The 18280-nt window shown below is 39.5% G+C and overlaps 2 protein-coding genes across 2 annotated transcripts; both read right to left on the reverse strand.

Moving 5' to 3' along the window:
* Positions 1 to 2843: 2843 nt before the first annotated feature.
* On the reverse strand, positions 2844 to 3797 carry LOC103745038 (olfactory receptor 8K3-like). The gene has a single exon (XM_017801619.1). The coding sequence runs from the start codon at positions 3795 to 3797 to the stop codon at positions 2844 to 2846; it is 954 nt and encodes a 317-aa protein (XP_017657108.1).
* A 13160-nt stretch (positions 3798 to 16957) lies between these two features.
* LOC103745039 (olfactory receptor 1086-like) lies at positions 16958 to 17890 on the reverse strand. The gene has a single exon (XM_008846938.2). It carries the CDS (start codon positions 17888 to 17890, stop codon positions 16958 to 16960), a length of 933 nt encoding a protein of 310 aa, XP_008845160.1.
* Positions 17891 to 18280: the final 390 nt, after the last annotated feature.

Here is an 18280-nt window from a genome sequence, read left to right on the forward strand (position 1 = left end):
AATCCTACGCCTCCTATTTTGGGCTGTGACTGCTCCTAGGTAGCATACCTGATGCTGGATTCCTATCAGGGCTTAGGAGACTTCATGAAGGCTTTCATGTATATTTGAGATAAATCATGGTAGCATGTTACTATATGGCTATTCATTCCTGTGCCAACACCTGCTGTTATCTCTGAGGCCACAAATACATAGATTCTCTTTTTGCTTGAGTGGTCCATTAAGGCCTGGAAAGCTCTGGATATTAAGAGCCATGTCTCCATTTGGGCATAAGTCTACTAGATTTGAGTAAGAGTTTGAGTTCCCCAGGAGATCATAAGAGGAGCTGTCATCAGGCAAGGGCTGACTCTAGAGAGAACTGCTTCTCTGAAATGAGATGGAGACCTGAGATCCTATCTGATTAAAATGTGAAGGTGTGTTGTTCTTGTGGTCCTGGAACAGACATTAATCTGGAAAAAAAAAATGAATCCAGTAGCTGAGACCCGATTGCTAAGTAGCAGCTTGGCACTGGCAAAGTCAGGAGTCCCCAGAGGGGAAAGCTGAACTCTGGTAGTGAGTGTGAGGGGTGCAGTGCTGCCCACAGTGCCCCCTCTTGACTTAGCTCTCAGCTACTCGGTTTCAACACCAAGTGTGAGGTATTTGGGAGGAAAATAATAGAAAGCGTGAAGGAGATTTGAAAAGTTGTCCTTCAGGCACATAGAGAATGTGAAGAAAGAGGTTCCCACCTCTAGACAAAATGAGGTCCTGCGCTTGAAGATTTCTGAGGGAGGGAGAGATCCTGAACCAAGAGGAAGCAGGTTGAATTAATATGAGCCCTGTGCTATGTGACAGAGGTAGTAGAGCTGGGCTTTAGGCTAAGTGACAAGCTGACTTTAGAATGAATGAACTATCTCATTCTATTTGAAATCTCAACACATTTTGGTTTTTTTTATTTATTTTTGCTTCTTCATTTAAGGTACTATTAAAATATGACCTCATTTATTGTATGACTTTGCATGTTCTTTTGATTTTCATTCACATTTTTAAACTTTCATCTTTCTGTAAAAAAGCTAAGAATTGTTTTTTGAAGCATTCTGTAGAATATAAATTAATTTAGGGTTACATCATGTAAACTGATAAATTGCACCCAATAATAAATATCTATTGTTACTTATCTCTGTCCAACTTATATTTTGTAGAAAAGCAGAATATTTCTGAACATATGTGAACTCTGATGGAATTTTTTGTATAGTTTTTGTCAAAAAAGAATATAAAATATTGGAACTAGAGAAATGGCTTAGTGGTTACACATGCTTGCTGGAGCTGTACAGAACTGGAGTCCAGTTCCCAGAACCCATATCAGGTGGCTCACAACTGCCCGGAACTTTAGTTCCTGGGCTCCAACATGCTTACTGGCCTCTGTGGGCACCTGAACACATAAACACACAGACACATATAAAAATAAAAAATGAATATTAAATTGTTAAAAATATTAAATATAAGTTATAGTATTTACCTCTATACAACACCATACATGTATATTTTACTATTCAAATGGAACATTATATTCACATTTGATCATCTATACAAGTCACTTTGTAGGACAAACTATTTAGAAATAGAGTGTAGTCCAACTTCTAACAGTATGTCTGTTTTCTCTAATTTGTATTATCAAGTTGATGCTAGTAGTTTTAAACTAAAACTATTGTGAGAAAAAGCAGAAGAGAGAACAGATCTCCTTTGTCAGAGAAGTTATTTTATGCATGTGCTAGTTTGTTCTTCACTGCTGTGGCAAAATACTTAGACCAATACCAACCTGGGGAGGAAAGGGTTTATTCAGCTTATAAAGCATATTGACTATGATTTGAGGGAATATATTATTTTTGGTACGTATTAGTTGTACAGAATGGAACACATCATGTAACATTTTCACACATTTGTGTAATATTATTTCTTCATATTTACTAACCACTGCTCTCTCATTCTCCCTTCCCTCCCCCACTCGTCATCTTCTTTCCAAGTAAACTTCCTTGTAATTTCATAGTTTTATAAAATCTAAGCCTATTATTTTTAAGCAAGCGTTATTCTCATTTTAATTTGGAAAGGTAAGGAAATTTCACCATCCATGAGACAAAGGATATATGGATTACGAAACCAAGTACCAAGGGAGCAAAAGAACAAATTCCTGGAACCTTTCTGGCAGAAGTTCAGAAATTAATGTTTATTAGTATATTAACTTACATATACATATACACATACACTTAATTAGACAAAATCAGATATTGTATTGAACCTGCAGGCTGCCTGCAGCTCAGACGTAAAAGTACAATTATTCATGAAAAGAGAGGACTGCAAATCTGATGCCTATGGTATGGGCCCTGTGAACCGAACCACGAAACTCATTTCTTCACATGATCACCCTTCACTTGCCAACCTCATAACATGATCACAAGTGATTAAATAAGATCCACAGAAGTGTGTCAATCATAGAACAAGAACGTTACTTGTAGGCAAAGAACAAAATCTACATAACACACACACACACAATGACAGTTAGCAGTCCACTGTATTGATGAGAGGGCCACAGGAACATTTTAAATATTCTTTTATGCAGTATATACTCTCTGATGCATATTTGTATTTTGATAAATACGTTGTACCACACAAAAGAATTTAATTTTTATAATGAATTTCTTGCCTTCAATGAATCCAGAATTATATACAATATTGTTCACAGAGAAATCTGTAGGATTTTGGCATTGGAAAATGCCCAGTACATATTATGCACTGCATCTCTTTGTACTAGATAAACATTCTAAAACAAAAGACAGCAGATTCTGATCCAATTTTGATTTATATAACTTACATCAATGCAGCTTATAAGGCAGAAAAATGCTCAACTTCTTCCATGTCCTTTGTAGGGCATGTTTTACATCTTTATTTCTCAAGCTATAGATCAAGGGATTCAACATGGGGATAATCAGGGTATAAAAGATGGAGGATATTTTATCGGTATCAAATGAGTGGTTGGATTTAGGCTGCACATACATAAATATCAAAGTCCCATAGAAGACTGTGACCACTGTGAGGTGGGACCCACATGTGGAGAAAGCCTTGCGCCTTCCCTCAGCAGACTTCATCCTGAGAATGGCTATGAGGATGAGTAGGTAGGACACAAGGACAACCAGGAGAGAGGACATCAAATTCAAAGCAGCCAAGATCAGAATGATCACTTCTATTTCATGAGTATTTGAGCAGAGCAATGATAATAAGGGGATGCTGTCACAATAGAAGTGGTTAATGACATTATACCCACAAAACGATAACGTGAAAATCTTTGTAGTGACTAAAAGAGACACAAATGTACTATAGAGATAAGGAATTGCCACCATCACCTGACATACTCTTCGAGACATGATGAAAGTATAGAGCAGAGGGTTACAAATGGCCACATAGCGATCATAAGACATCCCAGACAGAAGAAACAGTTCACAAGCAATGAACACAAGAAAGACAGCTAGCTGTGCTGCACAAAGTTTAAAGGGTATTGTATTTTGATCCACAACAAAATTTACTAACATTTTGGGTCCCACGGATGTAGAATAACCAAGATCTGTGAGAGCCAGGTGTCTGAGAAAGAAGTACATGGGGGTTTGCAGCCTGTGGTCCACCATGGTGAGGATGATCATGCCCAAGTTGGTCACAGTTGAGATCAGATAGATGAAGAGGAATAGCCCAAATAATGGGGCCTGCAGCTCAGGGCGGTCAGTGATGCCCATTAGGATGAATTCAGTCACCACTGTCAAGTTGTATTTCTCCATCTGTGGTTATCACAAAATCTGTTCTGTATAGACACAATAGTGAAGTAAATACATTTCAATTTTATCAAATGGGGGATTAAGTGAGGCTAATGTGAGTGTGCTTAACTAAGGCTTGCATAAGGATTTAGATTTCAAATATGGAGGATACAAAGATAAATACTAATAATTTTTCAGTATCTAGAGAAATTTTGCTTCTCTCAACTGGAGGGTGATCTGTGACTTGCATCTATTGGTTAATAGCTAACCAGGTACATATGCCTAATACACAACCCCAAATCTTAATCATATCAGTAACAGCCTTGCTTGGTATAGCACATAATACAGGGAAGCATATATTAAAAACTACAATGTAAGGATGTGTCTCTAAGAACACAGAGCCTTAAGGGTGGGTTAGAAAGGTTGTAGCATTTAAGTGGAGGTCACTATTACTGTAAAAATGATGAACACCAATGCTTCCCGAATTAAAAAGAGAAAGAGAAATGCCTGTCCACAGCAAAACTGTGGCGAAAGATCTTTATGACTAAGCAACACAGGAACAAAGCACATAATTTTCAAACATTAAATTAAATACAAAGGTGGCTTTATGTTTTTAAAATTATATAAAACCTTATTTACATTGCTGTAGCTACATGATTATCTGAGAAATGCAAGCACCTTGCCTAAATTGAGAAAATAAAGAGCTATTTAGATGACAACATTAGAGAGTTTTCTTCAAGAAATCCAATGAAATACTTTAAATACTATTTTTCATGTTTACATTATAGTCAGTTACTTACAATGAAAAGTTAAAAAAAGATGAACATGCTAATTAAAATTTTTCTTAAGATAAAGACTGATTAAAATGTTTATCTCTCTAGGTTTGAATTTCAATAGCACAAAACAAATTGATTTTTTAAAGTTTGCTGTCTTGACTGAAGACTATGGTTTGGTCAATATTCTGACAAAAATTTTCTTAGACCACACTGTGAAATGAAGATCACTTTTCTATTATGATGAAATTGGGTCCTTAAAACTTCCTAATCTTCGCATAATGTTCTCTCCTTAATATGAGGCAGAAATTGCCTTTTTTGTTCAAGAAATTAGGATATATCCTAATATATATATATGATTCTTAAATTTTAAATTGATTTTGAATTTCTTAAAACAGAGTCTAGAATCACTACAGAATCAAGTATTTAAATGCATATTAAAGCAAGACACAATCTACCCTGCTTTAATTTCTGATATTCTTCATTTATTTCTCTTCCTATTTTCTATTTTCATTAGCTAAAATATACACAAGATCACACTGCCAAATACCAAAAACAATCGCTCATATTTAAAGAATAAAAAGCATCATGGTGGTGCACGCCTTTGAAACCAGCACTCGGGAGGCCGAGGCAGGCGTATCTCTGTGAGTTCAAGGCCACCCTGGTCTACATAGTGAGTTCCAGGACAGCTGGGGCTAGAGAGAGACCCTGTCTCAAAAAGACAAAAAAAAAGAATAAAAAGAAAGGCAAAAGAATCTGTCACTCAAGCTGACCATGAACTGTGTCCTCTTAAATCAACCTTTTCAGTCTTGGGTTCCTAGGCATGTCCCACTATGCCACACTTTAAATAATTTTTATCACATAAACACAATGCATATTTCCGTTGTGTTTACTTTATAAATTTATTTGTAAGTATTCACAAATTAATGTGAAAAAATCAGAAAAGGGCATGGCTCTATTCCTGCTCAGAAGTCATGCAAACAGGATCACAGATGGCTCAATGCTGGCAAACCTGGGTGAATTCTAACCCTTTCTGTGATATCTGTGATGCCTGGCACTTTATAGTCCTTCTCTCTTACCTGTACTAAATGTCTGAAAACTCTCTTCAGATTTTTCCGTTTGTTTCTTGGCCTGGGGTGTTAAAGGACAATTTATGGATTTTGTTTTTTTAACTTTTCAGCTTTCCCTGAGGAGTTGCCAAGCAATTTATTATTAGCCTCAAAACTCTTGCATAATGTTTAATGAAATGCCTTGAGATTGTGAACTAAATGACAGAAACCATTTTTATTGCATTAGTTTATTATATTAACTGATGACTTGAGTCAGCTCTCCAAGAAGTGGTAAAAAGACCTCAGGAAGACTAAGATATGCATTACAGAGTAATTTGAAATGTCATGATGTGTCATTTGACCTAAACACATTTATGGATAGATAGGTTATTACGATATGGTAGAAAGGCAGAATGAGCTTAAAGTTAGCCTTGATGGGACTGGAGAGATGGCACAGTGGTTAAGAGCACTGGCTGCTTTTGAAGAGAACCCCAGTTCAATTCCTGGCACACACACGGTGGCTAAAAGTTGTCCGTAACTGCAGTTTGAGGGGATTCAACGTCCTCTTAAGACCTCCACAGGCATTGCAGGACATACTTATGCTTACATATATGCAGGCAATACACTCATACATAGAAAATAAAAATGACAAATAAAATATTTTAAAGATTAGCCTTGAAATTACACAGATTAGTATGAGATACTGAGTGGATCTAGAGAACATGATATTAATGAGATAAACTTTTCACAGCAGGGTGAGTAGTGCATGTTCCTACTTTGTTGAATTATGGAAAACACTCAAACTTATAGAATCAGAAATTAAAAAGAAATCGATAAGGTTTAGGAGCAATAAGGAGATGAAAATAAAAGCTTCACATCTTCTTTTCACAAAATGAAAGAGCTCAAGAGATTGTTGAAAACACACTGCACCTATACTGAACAGTACTGGACTGGACACTATAAACCTCTGATCTAAGCACAAATGAATTTAACAAAAACAATTAGGTGTCAACACATAACACATTGTAAGTCAAATTCACTGCTGGTAGGTGCACTTGGCATCCAATTCCCTCCTACAAAGGTCATTTTGACAGCCTGAGGAAAAAATTCTCCAAATCCCGGTTCGAAGAATTTTTTAATGAGTTTATTGGACTTGCTAACTGAACTTGGGGTGCAGGTTTACTTACAGACAAGCAGGCACCCCCCCATTCACAGCTGATGCTGAAAGCCCACACCCAGACATAAATCCTGTGGCTCTGGACAGCCTTACAAAATGGTGAGGGGCCAGCCTCATGGTTTTCCTAGCTTTAATACCCTTAGTCCCTCCCCTGCAAGTGCCTATAGTCAACCAATTGGCTGGAAGAGGGAAGGGGAATGGCTTCTTTGCAGAGCATGGGAAGGATGCAGTTCCATGGCTTGTCATCACAGGGTCAGAGGAACATCTTCCAGTTCACACTCTCCACCCCTTCTTCTGCATCTCACAATCTTCCTTGAATATCCCTGAGCCTCAGAGGGGGTGGGGCAACCTTTCTCCCATGTAATAGGGCACTGAGCATTTCAGGTTTCTGCATCCTGTTTGTAATGGGCTGATGGCTCAATTTAGTGGCATTTCACCTACTATAAAAACACAAACAGCAAGAAGCAAGAACATGTTAACAGTAAATGCAACAATAGTTCATGGGTAACAGAAATTCTTGGACGGTACTTTAGTAGGTACATCACATCCATCTAACAATACAATTGCCATTGCTTCTCCACTGGGGAGTATAACCTCTCCTGCCACAGGGGGTTGGCCTGGTCTACAAAACCAGATGTGTGTTCCATCCCTAGGAGCAGGCATTAGGTCCAACTGATAATTAGCTGGTTGTACATACACTAGATGAGCCATTATTACACCAGCAGGAACATCTTGCTTTGCATGTTGATAGTGCAGCACACGGGGTCTTTCTTTGAACAGGATAATGGGGGACAATTCTCCCCCATCCATTTGCATAGCACCTTCTGGCACTATTAAAGCCACCCTCCAATGGCAGGGAGTTTCCAGCTTATTCCAAGCTGACTTCTCCCTCTCCCACACTCACATCATGCTGTGTCTTCAGCAATAGGGACTTACTGACCACTTCAGTTGTGTAACCAACATTATTGGCAATTGCCTTTATAGATTTGGGGACCTGGGGTGTCCCTTTGGCCAACTGCTCATAGGAAGGAAACCCACCCCTGGTACTGGGATTTTCATTTAACAACCTTATGGCTTCTGGAAAGGCCTTTTTCCACCACCATAGCTTTCCTTCTGGGCTTAAAGCTTTCAACTGTTACTTTGGCAACCTGTTTTTTCTTTCAATTAACCCTGCTCCTGTAGGATTGTGTGGAAGGTGGAAATACCATTGAACCTGATTATCCTCAGCCTAAGCTTGCACATCTGTACCTATGAAATGAGTGCCTCTGTCACTATGAATTCATCTCTGGCACCCATATATGACACTGAGTTCAGTAAACCCCTTAATAGTAGCTTTGCCCATTACTCTTTTGCAAGGAAAGGCCTGTGTAAGGCCTGTGGCAGTGTCCATGAAAATGGGAGCATATTTACACCCCCTCATTAACTGTTAGGGGCCCTAAATAATCTACTTGCCAGCCTCTCACAGGGGAAGCTGCCTTGTGCACGTATCCCATCATGGCATCCATCCTCTGGGGCCGTAACCAAGAACAAGCCTCGCAGGCCTGGAAAGCCTGTTGGATGTCAGCATATTTTCCCAGAATGCTGGCTGATTTGGCTATTCTCCATCCTGTGTCTGCTCCCCTGTGGCCAGACTTGATATGAATCCAATGAGCTGTTTCTAGGGGAACCTGAGGGCAGATAGCCTTCACCTTGGTGAAGGTATCAACTTCCTGATTCCCAGGGGGACTCACCAGGCGGTGGGCAGCCATATGGTAAACTACCAGGGGCACTAGCTCCTCCTGAATTTAATTATATATTTCATTCCACATTTGTTGTCCCCATAGGGGCTGTCCCATCACCTGCCAGTTTTCTTTCTCCCACTGAGCCATCCATAAGTTTAAACCCTTGAACACAGCTCAACTGTCAGTACAAATTGTAACTGGCCAAGTCTCCCTCATTATTACTACCCATACAGCTCTCAATTCAGCCCATTGACTGCTTTCTCCTTCTCCTCTCTCTAACCATACAGTGTCAGTGTTCATCTGTATTGCCATTGCTACCCATTCTTGTCTGGCACCCCTGCTAGTGCCATCAGTATACCAGGCATCAGCCAGAATTGGAGGAGCCCCTTCTAGCATTCGGTCAGGTATTGCTGGAGGGTGAACTATAGGAAGTGGAGGGAGAGGCTCTGTGCCTTGAAATGACACTGGTCCTTGTAATGCTTGCATGGCATTGGTGATCAGGCTTGCTGATACCACCCCTCGCTGTTGTACATATGCATGCCATCTTTTCAGCATTTGGTTTGGGGGCATCCCTGACAGGGGCTTGGCTAACAGGCCTTCCACCCATACTTTTATGGGATATGCAGTTTTTACAGTAATGGGGGTGGAACCTGTAATTGATTCCACCCGTTGCAATGCTTTGTACACAGCCAGCAGTTGCTGTTCTAGCACTGGGTACCTGGACTCAGCCCCTTCCAATGATTGGGCCCAGAACCCAATTGGGACCATCTGTTCAGGTTGTTGTTGCCAGAAGCCCCAGCCATAGCCTTCATTGCTCCTGGTTATTTCAAAGAGGAAGGGACAAGGAGGTATTGGGGCACACAGCTGCTTAGCTTGCCCAACCAGTATCTTGGCATGCTCAAAAGCCTCTTGGGTCTTTACATCCCAATCCCAAGTAACACCTCTTTTTATTAGATTATGCAGGGGGCAGGTAACCTGACCAAGGTGGGGTATTAAAATTCACCAATACCCGAGAAGTCCCCAAAATACCTGTAACTGCTTAGCATCTATTGGTACAGGTTGTTGTAAGATTTTCTCAACTGCTACACTGGGTATCATGTGAGTTCTGCCTGATTATAAAACTAAGAATTTTATGCTGTACCGGGCCCTTGTACCTTCTGAGGGTTGATTTCCCATCCTTGCTCCTTCGGGTGCACCTGCATGTTTCCCAAATGAGCTTCCAAATCTGTAAGGCACTCAGAACTTAGCATTATGTCATCTATGTAGGGGAACCTCTTTACAGAAGGAGGGCAGGGTTAACAGGGCCAGGTCCCAGGCCACCATCCCATGACAAACCATAGGGCTGTGGATGTAACCTTGGGGAAGTACTCTGAAAGTCCATTGTCATCCATTCCATGTGAATACAAATTGATCTTGGGATTCAGCCGCTAGGGGAATACTAAAGAATGCATTAGCAAGGTCCTTTGCAGCATGGAAGGACTCCATTTCCCACACCAGCTGATCACCAGCAGTGCAAAGTTGGGCATTGATGTATGAATGGGAGGTACCACCTTATTTAACTCCTGGTAATCTACAGTCATTCTCCAGGAGCCATCTGGCTTCATGATAGGCCAAACGGGACTACTGAAAGGGCTCTGGGCTGGGTGGATAACTTCTACTCACTCAGGCTCCTGAATGGTTTCAGTAATTTCATTTCGACACCTAGGCAGCCAGTACTTTTGGATATTCACAGTGCAGTGGGCAATTTGACTGGCTCCCATCTTGCCCACTCCCAAGTAATCGCCTTTACTGTTCGCACCCTCAGCTGAAACTCTCCCACAGTAGTATGTAGGGTTTCACCCAGCAGGGCATCCACCCTTAAAATGTTCTCTTGAAGGGGAGAGATGCACACCTTGTACCTGTGGGTGAGGGGATAATTGCCCACTCCCAGAATGAGTCTAGTCTTTTTTACTTGTATGGTTTTATCCCCATACCTACCCAGTGCTATCCACTGGCCCTGATGTTTTTTGGGATTGCCGTGAAATAGTGTACACTCTGCTCCAGTATCCACTAGGTCCAATGTGTTTTGTATGGGGGGGACATAAATCCTCAGTACGACATGTGGCCTCCAGTCACCCAGTATGGCCCTCACCAATGGGCAACCTTGGCCACCCCTTCCAGGCAGTGGTTGAGGGGCGTCCCTTTCAATGATGCTGCCTTCCTCTGGAGCAGGGGGCATGGTTGGGGTTACCCGCACCTCCTGTTCCCTTATTTCTCTTATTTCTGTGATTAATTTCTAGTCAGGTCTTAAAGCCCTCCACAGACTCACCAGCACAGCATTTGGCTGCCAGTCTGTTTTGTCCCTAGCAACTCCTGCTCTGCACAGATCCACCCACATCCGTGCTCAGGAGACACAGGGGAATCCTTTGCTGAGTGCTGAATTCCAGCTCTTTTCCCTTGTGTCTACTCACTTCAACACCTTTCAAACCCTGTTTACATGTTGGTCTAAATCATTTATATCTGCCAGAGCCTTGCCAGCCTCATACAGGTCACACCAACCATCGGGTTTAGCACTACTACCAAAGCTCCATACCAGTCTCATGGGCCTTGCTGTGTCAGTTTCTTTCTTAAGTCTCCTGTAAACCAGTCCTGTCTGGGCCTGTGAACTGGGCATCAAATACAGCTTCTCTCATGCCCAGTTCCCTCAACAGAGCCTGTCCTTCTTCCATGGTTTTCCAATCACTAATATTCATGGGAATCTCAGCTGGAGATACCCACATATCCTGAATGGCTCATATGAGCCAATCCATCATGGACTGGTTTCCCTTATGTTGCCTTAAATTGTGAAGTCTTTATCTCAAAGAGGGATGAGTGGTTATGTTGCTTAACTTCTCTGCTTCTGTAAAACTTAAATGATCCCATCTGCCCCCATATCCCATAGCCTCACAAGCCAACAGGCTCCTTCATATCTTGTGTAAACGTCTTTCCCAGTTCTAATAGTTCTAGTGCTGAGTATTCTCTGATTACCATGGTCTCCTGCACTGGGCTATTGATAAGACCTCCATCTGCATATTGGACCATGGATTTTCCCTTTCTTTGAATTAGAGGTTGGACCCAAGGGGTATCTCCCACTATCTCTAGGTCACTTCCTTCTTCCTCACTGCCTGACTCTTCCCAGGGGATCCAGGTTTTAGGATCCCAGGATGGGCCTTTTTTTATCATTCTGATCTGGCCTTTTTTTTTCCTTTTGACCTCCTAGATGTAAAAAATGTCATGCCAACACCTCCATCTCCCTTTCTCTCTTATCTAATTACTGGCAAGGTCAGAGGCCAGTACCGAAGAGGCCAGCCTCATATCCTTCTCCCTTTCTAATTGCTCTCTAACACCTTTAGTCTGGCTAAGGCCTCCGCCTGGGACAGATTTCTTATTATCAATAGCAGTGGCCAGGCAACCTGTGCCACTGCTTTTTCGCATTTCTATCCCTTGAGTGCTACTCCCAGAGATTGGAGAATCTGTTCCAGACCTTCTGCTGTTTTCAGGGCCTTTCCATACTCATGTGGTGATCCCCACTGGTCAAGCAGGCATGCCACCCCATACCATCTACAAAATGGTTCCCACCCTGGGATCTCTCCCATCACCCTCAACTGTTTAGAAAGCCTCATCCTAGTTACATATCTCATTGTCCATTGCATTAACCATGCCACTGCAGCCACCCCCACCAAGCCTATGGGAATGGCCTACCAGGTTAACATTTCCTCAGCCCACACTCTCCCTTTACCCCACTTTACTTTGGTTTTTGGTCTCTTTCCACATATCAGGGACATCATCAACGCTCCTCCAAATCTCATTCTCAGCTTCTTCATATCGCTGGGCTATGCCAATTGTAAGTCAAATTCACTGCTGGGAGGTGCATTTGGCATTCAATTCCCTCCAACCAAGGTTCTTGTGACAGCCTGAGGAAAAAATTCTCCAAACCCCAATGTGAAGAATTTTTTAACATGTTTATTGGACTTGCTAACTGAGCTTGGGGTGCGGGTTTACTTACAGACAAGTGGGTGCCCCCCATTCACACCTGATGTCAAAAGTCCACACCCAGACATACAAAATGGCAAGGGGGCAGCCTAGTGGTTTTCCCAGCTTTTATACCCTTAGGCCCTCCCCTGCAAGTAGCAATAGTCAACTGATTGGTGGGAAGAGGGAGGGGGAGTGGCTTCTTTGCAGAGCATGGAAAGGAGGCAGGTCCATGGCTTGTCATCACAATGTCAAAGGAACATCTTCTGGGTCACACACATCGACTTTAAATCTTGAAAACATATTAATTCAAAGTAACAAGGGAAAAAGTCCACCCTTATTAAAAATCCTGTATGAAATATTCATAATATAACAAAGTGTAGAGATGGACATCAAATCAGAAGGGGTTAAAGGAAATGAGAGGAATCACATAATGAATATGTTGTAACAGAAACATAACTGCACACAGGTGGTGGTTTTCCTACGTTGTGGATTTGCTAATAGCCAATTAACTGTTTGCTTTCAATTTAAATTAATCACTATTGAGGCATGTGAACTTTGCCTGAGTAAACTGAGCAGGGAGGAAAGTTAGAGAAAGAAAAGAGAGATAAATAAAGCTTAGGTGATGTGAAAAACCAGATGGAAATATGTTAGTTTGAAAACCTTCTGAAAAAATGTACATACAGTATCTGACCATGATTACATGTATATACCTGAAGGGTATATAATAAGAAACACAGTGCCAGAGAGGAGAAATCTCTCTTTGAGTTGTTGGTCAGGGTAGTCCATGAGACTCTCCAAATAGCACAGGCTATTGCCACAACCCTTGATTGCCTCCTAGAACTTGAAGGTAAGACCTATTGCTGAATATAAGACATACTTCAGACACAGGTCATTGAGCAAAGGAGCTGGAACTGTTGAGGAAGCCTCCTCCCTGAAGACTAGCTCTCAGCATTCTAGAGGATAGTATGAAAGCTGCAAAGGGAGAAACATCACTCACCAGAGTTTTAACACATGATAGCCACAGCATTTGCAGGCACAACAAACTACACCAGTGCAGTACTGGCACTTCTATCTTGGGGTAATCTACAGCTGTCTATTTGAACTTAAAGCCCAGTCAGTGGGAAGAACTGAGATGTGTCATAAATATATCCAAATATAGATGGTTAGAGTGGTCATAGATCCTAAAGAAAACTGTCCTGTCATTCCCATAGACAAATATAATTTCTTACTATATGCTGTGTGAACCCTTATATATACAGACAAGTATATTATTTATCACCCATAAAAGAAACTTCTTTTTAGAACATATTGAGACTATTACAGAGTTAAACCTTAATAAATAAAATGTATGTCTTGGGGCCTGGAAATTTACTGGTTAACCTCAGAAATGTTGAATTAAGAAGCCACCTGGTGGTGGAATTATTTGGCTAGAGATGGAATCCTTCAAGTAATTGATGTTAGGTTATCATATCACACTCATTAGGCTGGCTTATCATAATACTAAAAATTGCCTTCATATTAACATTTTCCAAATTGTTTAGTCTATTTCTTCCCAAGTTAGAATACACATACAGAAGACATACAACGATGACTTGAAAATTTGCGATTTTTAAGTGTCTCTCCAGAGTTTTTATACCTAGTTGAATATTTTATTCTTCAAAATAGTCACCTACATGCCCATCTCAATAACTGTAAAGACCCAAGAATTAATATGATGAGGACATGTAAGTTTAAATAAAGATCCCATACCTTGAAGGGCCCTTAAGCAAGTGGCTGACAAAAGGACATAAATGCATCTAGAAATTCTACTTTGATAATTATATCTCTAGACTTTAAACACTTATTTTAAAATACACATTAATGGCAAAGCTTTGTAGTTTGAGGTACATTTGATTGGTGTTAATTTATATATAACAAAGATAATTCTAACATAAATATACGTATATCCATGCTCAGATGCCAAGGAACTCAGAAAGTAGCCGACTGTGACTAGTAATAATCAGATATATAGAGATTAGAAACGCATGTGCATCTTAGTGTCGATTGTATTAAAAATGAATTTTTCTGTAAAAAAGTAATTAATTAATTTTAATTACATATATTAAATAAAACTTTACAAGCTAATAATAAAAATATCAGTAATAAAATTATTTTTAGTTTGAAATACTCATTTTATAATCTATGAGTTGAGAGTATCATCTATTTACATATTTTAAATAATTAGTGTTTTTATCATAAAATAATTCACAGATATTTTGTAGGTTTAGATGCACTACCATCTTTCCATGAATCCTTCTCTCATTCAGTTCTTTCCATTACCAGGCACACATACAAGCCAACATTTAAATCTGTCAATTTATAGATAAATAAGAATGATATGTTTCTACACTTAAAATTTGGGTTACTATAAAAATAGCAGATAACAAATAAGATTTGTTAAGATTATTCTGAATTTGTGCTTTCTATGGCTTTGTTATGAATTACTTTAACAGAGAACAATGAAGCAGTGCAAAATTCTAAACAAAATAATTTTGAATTGAACTTAAACAGCTATTATTTTTTGCCTTACAAATATACAGTGTTAGCACAAATCTGCATTGTGCAGAGATATACAAACATAAATGACAATTATTTATTGTTGATATTTGAAGGATGAAATTCCATGACATAAATGATCCTCTAAGGGAAGAAATCATTTGTATTACCATTAAGTTTATCAAACTTATTTTAGAAAAACTCCCTTTGTTTAATCCTTTGCATTGATAATATTGACTTCTATCATAAATAATGGGAAATTTTGAAGGACAAAGTAAATTGAAAACTATTAACTTAAAATTAACAAATGAAATGTAGATGAACAAAAAGAGACTAATACCACCAAACTTGTATTTTAGGCCAATATATCTTTGCATTGACAATGAGGTATGGTAGAAATGGGGATGTGGGTGAGCACAGCAGAACGAATTCTTGTAAGTTTGTTCATGGAATTGGACAATGTGGAAGGAAGATAGCTATAAAATTGCAAATAGTGTAGGGATTAAAGAAATTTGGGACAAAGGCTGAATAGGAGCCAGACCAGTACGAGTTCCTATAATACTGATTTCAGAAGGAGCCAGACGTGGCCTATCAGTTCTATATTCTCTCATTGAATGTGTGTGTTTGTGTGTGTGTGTGTGTGTATGTATGTGTGTGTGTGTGTGTGTGTGTGTGTGTGTGTGTGTTTAAAACAGAGTCTCACTCAGTGTACTGTAGCTGGCCTGGAACTCACTCTGTACCCCAGATAGGCCTTGATCTCACAAAGATCTCTCTGCTTTTGCCCCATGAGTGCTTGGAATAAAGGCTTGTGCTATCATACCCACAATCCTTAAAGATAACCTTTAAATGCTCAGGATATGAGTATTTAAAAAATGGATTACATTGCTGCCAAATAGATGATATAATAACAGAAACAAAACCTTTTTATACAAGCTAAATAAACCAAAGTGTAGACTGCGTCATAAATACAAGGGAAGAGCAAAGTCTTCTGAATTACAATAAGTTATCAGTGACTGCAAAGAAATAGGTTTGAGATTCCCAAGAGACAAACTGCTTAAACTTTTTCAGTTTTATTATGTGATTTTTATTTAGCCATTGCGATAGAACTATAAAATTCTTTAAAGTTGTAAATATCAAAGAATGTAAAATATCATTTAAATACAAATCAAATATTAAAAATATGGCAGATATTATGTAAATATATGTCTGTGTAAATCTGTATATTTTTGTATATCCCAGGTAGCCACATTTCTTATGTAATTACATGTATAAATATATATCATTATAAACATTAAAAAGGTAGTACAGAGCTAGAAAGACTGGCTTCTTTCAGAGATCCTATTTTTGCTTCCCAGCACCCACACGGCAGCTAACAACCATCTGTAACTCCAATTCCAGGGGATCTGATGCCCATTTCTGACCTTCGCATGAATTGCACATGAGTGGTTCATTTACATATATTCAGGCAAAGCACATGTAAACACAAAATAAGCATAAATTAATAAAATATATATAATGCAGACTTACATTTAAAACAAGGCAGCAGAAGTTAACCATGTCTTTAAATTAATGTACACAAAGAGCTGAAATATATGAATAAATGGAATGGAATAGTTTCACAATAACTCTTCATATTTATTTATAGAATATCACTTTGAAAGAGTTCCATATAATGTGGGGCTGGAGAGATGACTCAGTGGTTGAGAACACTGACTGTCCTTGCAGAAGGCCTGGGTTTGAATCCCAGCACCCACATGGCAGCTAACAACTGTCTGTAATTACAGTTCCAGGGGATCTGACATCCTCTTCTGTCTTCCACGGGCATTGCATGACACAGGTGCAATTACCTACATGCAGGCAATACATGCATATACATAAAATAAAAACAAATAAAATAATAAAAGCAGAAATAGCTTCATATAATGTGTGAAAGATTTTATTCATGAATCAGTGCTTTTCCAAACACTTTTTTCATTGCTTGTTTCACATCATTGTTCCTCAAACTGTAGATGAGAGGATTCAACAAGGGAATCACAATGCTATAAAATATCGACACTATCATGTTATGTTCCAAGGCATATGTTGAACTTGGCCTCACATACGTGAAAAGAACTGTGCCATGAAAAATGGACACACCAGTTAGGTGAGAGCCACAGGTGGAGAAGACTTTCTGTTTGCCTTCAGCAGAGCGTATCCTCAGAATAGCACATAAAATGAAACCATAGGAAATTATGACTGTCAGGATGGTGACTATCTCAATAGACCCAGCACAAAAGAAGAGGAGAAGCTGGTTTATGTGGGTGTCAGAACAAGAAATTGCCAAGAGAGGAGGAATGTCACAGAATATATGACTGATTTCATTGGATCCACAGAAGGACAGACTGAAAGTGGCCACTGTGTGGATAATCGCATGGAGAACTCCTCCAGCATAGGAAGCGATGATGAGTGGCACGTAGACTCTGGGCGACATACTCACTGCATACAGAAGTGGGCTGTGAATGGCTACATAGCGGTCATAAGCCATTGCTGCCAACAGAAAGCATTCGGTGGTTCCAAAAGTAACAGCAAGAAACATCTGTGCTGCACATGCCAGGAATGAAATGGCTTTTTCCTTTGACATAAAATCTACTAACATTTGGGGAGTGATAACAGAGGAATAAAAAGCATCTACTGAAGACAGCACACTAAGAAAATAGTACATGGGGTTGTGCAGCCTGGAATCCCCAGTGACCAATACAATCAGTCCTAAATTTCCCAAGATAGTGAAAAGATAAATCACTAGAAACAGGAAGAAGAATAAGATCTTCAGATCAGGGTTGTCTGTGAAGCCTTTCAGTACAAAATCAGTCACTTCTGTGATGTTCTCCATGTTGAAAACTCAGAGAAGGAAGTTGAAAATAATTATCAAATAAGGATAATTTATGTTCTTTTGAAAAAAATCTACAGCAGTTTAGATCTAAAGGTGATAGGCTATGTCTGTATGTTTGTGTTTACATACATACATACGTACATACATACATACATACGTACATACACACATACAAACACACAGGCAGTGTGAGAGTGAGGGTGCATGGATGTGCACACATAGGAATACATATTATATGATTTTTTCAAGAAGTAGTGCAGAAGACAGTAACATGATGGATCTTTCAATCTTAATATGCCACTCATTACAGAATTAATTTGAATATATGGCTATTTACCCAGTGTCTGAAGTTGTGGCATTTCTTTTTTTAAAAGTGTATGAGTATTTTTC

The sequence above is a fragment of the Nannospalax galili genome, unplaced genomic scaffold (genome assembly GCF_000622305.1).
Source record: "Nannospalax galili isolate Female #2095 unplaced genomic scaffold, S.galili_v1.0 scaffold583, whole genome shotgun sequence".
Lineage (NCBI taxonomy): Eukaryota > Metazoa > Chordata > Mammalia > Rodentia > Spalacidae > Nannospalax > Nannospalax galili.

Bases quoted from the DNA above. Each gene is read 5' to 3' on its own strand.
- LOC103745038 (XM_017801619.1), bottom strand. From the start codon at position 3,797: ATGGAGAAATACAACTTGACAGTGGTGACTGAATTCATCCTAATGGGC.
- LOC103745039 (XM_008846938.2), bottom strand. From the start codon at position 17,890: ATGGAGAACATCACAGAAGTGACTGATTTTGTACTGAAAGGCTTCACA.